At 47.3% G+C, this 7,500-nt stretch overlaps 1 protein-coding gene across 1 annotated transcript in view; it reads right to left on the bottom strand.

Moving 5' to 3' along the window:
• The window catches only part of LOC310791189 (transducin-like enhancer protein 3-B), a 39,687-nt gene that overhangs the window by 21,824 nt on the left and 10,363 nt on the right, over positions 1–7,500 (bottom strand). The window contains exons 6-8 of the mRNA XM_083652874.1: positions 5,373–5,408; positions 859–1,063; positions 291–307 (exon numbers count right to left, since the gene is read on the bottom strand). Coding sequence (XP_083509000.1) covers positions 291–307; positions 859–1,063; positions 5,373–5,408 — 258 coding nt within the window. The remainder of the gene's footprint in view (positions 1–290; positions 308–858; positions 1,064–5,372; positions 5,409–7,500) is intronic.

The following is a 7,500-nucleotide window of genomic DNA, read 5'->3' as shown; positions in this document are numbered from 1 at the left end:
GGAGTCACTTTCCACCTGGATTAGATTAGATGCTTTATTTGGCCAGACTTCATTATTTGATTCTAGGCAGCTTATACCCCCCCCCCCCTCCCGAGTACAAAAATGTGTGTGTTCTTACACACACACAGAGCATGGATCTGTATCGAGCAGTAGACTCAAGTCTATGTAAAGTACACCTAATCGCCCAAACAGCCAGGCCAGCCGGAGTGAGAGAGAGAGAGACAGAGAGAGACAGAGACAGAGACAGAGACAGAGAGAGACAGAGACAGAGAGAGAGGGTGGAGACGTACCGTACTCGACTCGCGTTCTTTCACCAGAGGAATGGCCGGGGGGGAGTGAAACGATGACGGGCCAGGAGGAGAGAAGCAAAAAAACACTCGTTATTACGGGTGTCAACTCACCGACCAGTCAGTCAGCGATCTCATCAGATAACCACAATGGACTGCATTTATTAAAAATATAAAATAAAATAAAATGTTATTCAGCAAAGAAAACATACTTGCATAAATGCAACTCTGCATTATTAGATTCAACAACATTACAAGACAAGAAGAAGAAGTTGTAATTATTGCATAATTTATTCAAAAATTCAAATGGGTCTTTTGGCAGTTACATCAGTGTGGGTCACCTGACCTGTCACCTGACCTGCCACACTGGCCAGCAACGTTGAGACAATAACATCTGAGTGGCTGACAATGGCTCCTCCTATTTCTCTCTGCTGCCTGGATGCTTAACTAGCCTCATGTTACATTTACATGTGTCTATTGTGTCGACTGTAGTGTGCGTGTGCGTGTGTGCGCGCGTGCGTGCGTGTGTGCATGTGTGTGTGTGCGTGTGACAGGCTGTGCTCCTCCTCACCTCTGTGCTCCAGGTCGTGGTGGTTCTTCTCGTCCTTGACGGACAGGTGCGCCTGGCTGCCCAGGGCGCCCAGCGCCAGCAGGCCCGCGCCCGCGCCCGTCACGGCGGGGAGGCCCGGGGGCTGCAGGCCTGAGGGGTGAGGGGGCAGCTGGACGGGGGGCCCGTGGGCCGCGTGGGAGAGGTGCTGCGCCTGGAGCTGCTGCTGCTACAACGGAACAGGAGACAAGACGTAGGAGACGAGACACAGAGGACGAGACAGGAGACAGAAGACGAGACAGGACAAGTGGGTCGGCTGGGAAGTGAATGGGTGAAGGACCGGGCTGTTGCATTGTGGGTTCTCTCAGGACACAACATGGAGCTCAGGGCCAAACCACTTATGCATAATAGCACGCTGACACTGACGGCCAAACAGTGGAGTATACAGTAAGCTCATTGACTGGCTGCAGAGAGAGATTCTACATAGCTATAAATGCATGCACACATCATCCGGCACAGATTGAAATACCGGTAGTCGACTAAGTGTATGCGATTCATTTCCAAAATTAATATATACTTAAATTAGGGATGTTCGATATTGGCTTTTTTACCGATATCCGATAATGTCCAACTCTTAATTTCCGATACCGATATCAACCGATAGCGATATAAGCGCAGGCTTTTTTTCCCACCAAAATTTCAAAAAACTATACATCACATCACTTATATATTATTTTTACATTTTTAGTGAGAGCAGATTGAAGTAGCTGAAGAGTTTAATATATAATATGCATGTTGTGTTAAAGTTGTAAGTGTTATTATCGGCATGAAAACCGATACCGATATTTACCGATATTAATTTATTATGCCAATATCGGCCGATAATATCGGTAGGCCGATAATATCGGACATCCCTAACTTAAATACTTTATTATTATTATTACGTTATGCCCCAGTCTCTAAGACTTGATCGTTTGGCTACGTTAATACGCTGTGTATCCCGTTTTTACTTACTTGCATTTTTTAGGAGGAGGCAATAGGTCACGAGTTACGACATTCTAGCCAATTCATCACATCGATTAATCGATGATAGAACTATCAGTCGTTTCAAATCTGAGCGAGATCAGAGTGTGAGCCGACTGTGAAGGCTGCAGCCAGTGGCAAAGCTAAGCGACACAACATATTAGCATTGAGCGCAGAATCTTTTTGAGTTTGGTGAATACATTTGGCTTTCATTGCAGAAGAATGGCAAAGACATGTAATAATCTAATAATAACGAGCCACCGTGTTGTGCCTCTGTGAGAAAACCCAAATGCATTCATGTGGTCTGATAACAAGCTTTTATTTCTTTAATGATGGGCTCGTTTGTCAAATAAAAAGCTAATCAATCAGTGCCTCACAGGTTTATACAAGAGACATAATTATGATGCTCTGCAATTATTGTTAGTTACAGTACCGCTGCTGCATTAAAGGTACATTCAGCGATGTTTTTGTGTTCAAATAAGTGTTAAATGGCTCTGTATATTCTGACAGCAATCACTGAAATAGAGTGTTTGGTCAGTGACTTGAAACCCCAAACCCCTCGCTGTCTTCTATCTCTCTCCTGTAGTCCTGCAGGCAGGGTGGACGTATCTCCGTATCCGTAAGTCGTAGAGACTCACGGATGATGGCGTTGGATTCGGGGTGAAAAAATACATATAGTTCTATATGCATCGCGATCTGACCTTCCCTTTCCCAGAAAATGTCAACTTTTATCTGATTGGATAGTTTGAGGTTGCCGCCAATTTTGATCGAATCAGACAAATGTTGACATTTTCTGGGAAACGGAAGGTTGGATCGCGATGCCTACAAAAGGACTATATGTATTTTTTCACCCCGAATCCAATGCCGCCATCCCTGAGTCTCTACCAGTTATGGTTGCAGAGATAGGTCCGCCCTGCTTGCAGGACTACAGGAGAGAGATAGAGGACAGCGGACCAAACACTCTATTTCAATGATTCCTGTAAGAATATAGAGCCATTTAACACTTATTTGAACACAAAAAAATCACCGAATGCTGCTTTAACAGCGCAGACACTACACGCGTCACATAAAGGTCACAAACCACCAGAAATCAACAATTAGCAAAATAGTCAAGCAACCGCAAGAACCAAACAACGGACAGTCACTCAACAACAACATGCTGCCCCCTCTGGCCAACTGAAATAATACCACGCATTTTTTGCTCAACTTCCACTCCCCAAACAGCTGTGCGCTTCAGTCATCGTCAGGACAGGCAGGGAGGGAGTTACAAAATCAATACGCTCGAAAAGCCTCCAAACCTTTCAACACCTTTTCAACACTCCGGAAAAAGCCAAGCAAGCACACACACACACACACACACACACACACACACACACACACACACACACACACACACACACACACACACACACACACACACACACACACACACACACACACACACACCACTCCAGAAAAATGCTGTTAAGCACAGACACGGTAGAGAACACACACACACACACACACACCTCCCAAGAGGGCCTGTGCCGTCTGTGAGAGAGAGACAGTCAGTCAGGCAGGGGAGAGCGAGTAGATGGACAGGAGTTGAATAGCCACTCAGGCAAGCGGGAAGCAAGTGCTTTAAAACAAGGTTAAATAACACTTAGCACATCCATCAACTGCCTCTTCACGAAAAAAAAAACTATTGCTATTCTGCCTGCTAGCTAGCTTAGCTTAGCTTAGCTACAACTTCAATAACCTCGGCCAGCCATACATTCATGATAGAACGCAGGATGTGGAGGTCTTTAAGGTCTTTATTTAGCTTGATCCCTCAAAGAAACAGAACAAGGAGCCATTACTCTTTCAGCTCATTATGGACCTGGAACCGCTCCGTGTGGATATGAGCGAGCGAGCGCGGGGCGCTATCGTTAATCGATACACACTGGTGGTGTGTGCCGCCCAGACGCCTATTTGTTGTGGAGACGAAGAAAGAAAAGGAGGAGGAGGAGGCGGCCGCCAGAACGAGAAGAGAGGGAGAGCGAGAATCAGAAAATAACAGGAATATGAAAGAGAGAGAGAGAGAGAGAGGGAGAGGGAGAGAGAGGGAGAGAGAGGGAGAGGGAGAGAGAGAGGGAGAGAGAGAGATAATCAGAAAATAACAGGAATATGAAAGAGAGAGAGAGAGAGAGAGAGGGAGAGAGAGAGAGAGAGGGAGAGAGAGAGGGAGAGAGAGAGAGAGGGAGAGAGAGAGAGAGAGGGAGAGAGAATCAGAAAATAACAGGAATATGAAAGAGAGAGAGAGAGAGAGAGAGAGAGAGAGAGAGAGGGAGAGAGAGAGATGGAGGCAGGACGTCCCTATCGAGTGTGCCTAATGAGGAAAAGCGTGCAGGGATCATTATCAAGAAGCCTCATTAGTGAACCACCGCTGAGGAGAGAGGGGAGACGAGGAGAGGGGGGAGGGAGGGGGGAGATGGGACGGAGGGAGGACCGAGGAGAGGAGAGAGATGGGAGGGAGGGAGGGGTGGAGGAGCGAGGAGAGGGGGGAGGGAGGGGGGAGATGGGACGGAGGGAGGACCGAGGAGAGGAGAGAGATGGGAGGGAGGGAGGGGTGGAGGAGCGAGGAGAGGGGGGAGGGGGAGACGGGAGGGGGGGCGAGAGAAAGAGAGAGGGAAAAAAATCTTGAAAATAAATTGCTTCCAATTCAATATTCATGGATAAAGAGCTGGCTTGGTTTCACACTTATCTTTTTTCATTATGTGTAAATGCCGCCCCGGCTCAGGCGGCAACTTCCACAGGAAGAAGCAGGCAATTAAAGTGAAATAGGCGAAGCGTGGCTCCCCGCTGTCAGGGGCAACAAGCATCAACACCACCAGCAGCTCCCCGCTGTCAGGTGCAACAAGCATCAACACCACCAGCAGCACAAAACCTGTGCTGGCAGAGACTAGCTAACGAGTCTGCCAATGATCCACGCCACATTACCCACCTCTCCAACGATCTGCTATTAGCTCATATAGAGGGCTCATCACATTTGCTGCAACGCCCAGGACTAAATTCTAAGATCAAAATTAGTCTTGATTGATTCAAGTATTAGGATGAGACGCGCTAACGAGGTTTTCAGGTGAGGCTCCCTGATGGTGTCAGTTAAAGAAATATATTGTCAAATTGCTACCGAGGTTTCGGTCGGCGATATCGCCTGCTCTTTCATCAAATCTGTGACAATCAAGGAAGGCAGAGGTGATCCCAAATATCCAGATGCACCCAATTTATTGTACGTTAACTCCAACAGGCGTCAACTGCCCTCACAGAAAAACACACGTTAACTCCAACAGACGTCAACTCCCCTCACAGAAAAACACACGTTAACTCCAACAGGCGTCAACTCCCCTCACAGAAAAACACACGTTAACTCCCAACAGGCGTCAACTCCCCTCACAGAAAAACACAAAGTGATGGCGGCGGCTGGCACAAGCGATTCAAACACACACTTTTCAACAACAGATTGTTTGTCTAGTTTTTCATCCCTCCCAAACACTGACCATGAAGGCTGGGTAGACAGTGTGTGGCTGCTGCTGCTGTTGAGTCAAAAGAGAGGTAGAAGAGGAGAGAATCAGCCAGATGCCAAATGCAAATGATATGCTAGTAGCAAGCTGTTGTTGGTGATGCTGAAAAACAAAAACAAAAAGAACTCCAACGCTACGCTAGCTGCATTCGCTTGCTTAAAGGTAAAGCTGGGGGTCTCGCGCTAGCATCCCGTCGTCATGACGACAACTAAAATATTGATGGGTCCATCTGTGTGTTAACATCGTGAAAAACACTGAGTATACTTCTTCGCAACAGTATGTAAACATGAGCGATCGTCTGTCTGTCGGCTGCTGCTGAATGCGATGCTGTATGGCCAAGCCATGTGTAACTGTAGGCAAATACTCTGAACGGGCTACATACTCAAAGTAGATGGAAATATTACCCTCTCAAATAAATGAAACATGCAAAACCCACATTAAAAGATGCAAAGTTGTCAGGGAGGAGATCGTTGTTAGCTAAATCAACCAGGGCTCCGGCAAAAACACACACGCAGGCAGTGTATTGCTTTTACGTGGTGGGGTGTCACGCAGATTAGCATTTACATAAGGGTTTTTTACCGTGACACAGATAAGCGATACGAGCGGCTGTAACTGACGCGTTCACCGTTATCAGCGTACAATCGTGCGCTATGTGGAAACGATGTAAATGAGGGCAGAGCTATGGAAATGAGACAGCACCCGGCTATGACACTTCAGTGCCAAATCAAACTCAAATCGTATGCTGCTGCTGCTGCTGCACCCTCTGGCTGGAAGAACCTGCGCCTGGAACCGTAGTTCAAAGGACAGCTTAGTCATTTTAGACAGGAAGTATTATGGAGGGAGGGGGGGTGGAGTCTATTTTGCAGCTATGCCTTAGCAGCTAAAGTTAGCTTATTAGCACCCACAACTACACATACCTGCCAACACTCCCGATTAGCCCTATTTTGTTTTCCTGATTTCTACCATTTTCTCTGAAATTGTACTTGGCCAATTTCCCCCCTGCTGCCCCGGTCGCTGCTCCACCCTCTGGCGATCTGGGGAGAGCCATAGACTAGCACCATGCTTCCTCCGACACATGCGCAGTTGCCAGCCGCTTTTTTCACCTGACATCGGGGAGCTTCACCGGTAGGATGTAGCACGTGGGAGGATCACGCTATTCCCACCAGTTCCCTTCCGCCCCGACTGACCAGAGGAGGCGCTAGTGGCTAGCGGCCAGGACACAATCCGGCTTCCCACCCGCAGACACAGCCAATCGTGCCTGTAAGGACGCCCGACCAAGCCGGAGGTAACAGGGGGGGGGGGGGGTATCCCGCGTTTTAACCCTGTGCTCCTGATTGGTCATTTCTCCCGTTGACGTCCTGATTTCACAGTGACACAAATCAAGCTGTAGCAGCCTGAATGGAGAGTTGACCTCTGACCTCAAGATATCTGAATGAGAATGGATTCTACGGGTCCCCACAAGTCTCCCCTTTTACAGCTAAGGTAGCATTTTTCCGATAGGGTAGCCCAACCCTTACTAAATGCATCTGAATATCAAAAATAGAAATGTTGGTATAAGAAACTTTGATTAGCAGTATATATCTCACTCTTTTCATCAAATTAGTAGTTTTAATTGGGTCATGGACTGATGGGGTTAGAGTATCCTACTGGCGGTAGCGCAATCTGACTCACTGGTTGCCCATCCCTGACCCACACAAACTAATTCACTTGGGCTTTAGGAGACTTGTATTTTTTTTTTCAATCATTATGAAAACATGTGTTAACGTTATTAACAAAATGCTAACCACCAACGTGGTTAGAGAGTGGATTCTCTAGTGATTTTTTATTTTATTTTTATTGCCAACAGTCACCTCCAGCAAGGAGGAGGAGGAGGGGAGGAGGCAGATTAGAACGTTTATATTGCTTCACGTAAGACTGACACATACCGCCCCAGGTGGTCTGTGTGTGTGTGTGTAGAGTGTGTGTAGTGTGTGTAGTGTACTCAATCTATTTTCTAATATAGCTGCTGCAGCAGGCTGCCAGAGCCGGTTGCTCTCTGAATATCATTGCTACTTTAATGACAAGACACCTCCCACCCCCACCCCGCCCCCACTAAGCCCCACCC

The sequence above is a fragment of the Poromitra crassiceps genome, assembly GCF_964638095.1.
Source record: "Poromitra crassiceps genome assembly, chromosome: 16".
Lineage (NCBI taxonomy): Eukaryota > Metazoa > Chordata > Actinopteri > Beryciformes > Melamphaidae > Poromitra > Poromitra crassiceps.
This window is presented reverse-complemented; position numbering and strand designations above follow the sequence as displayed.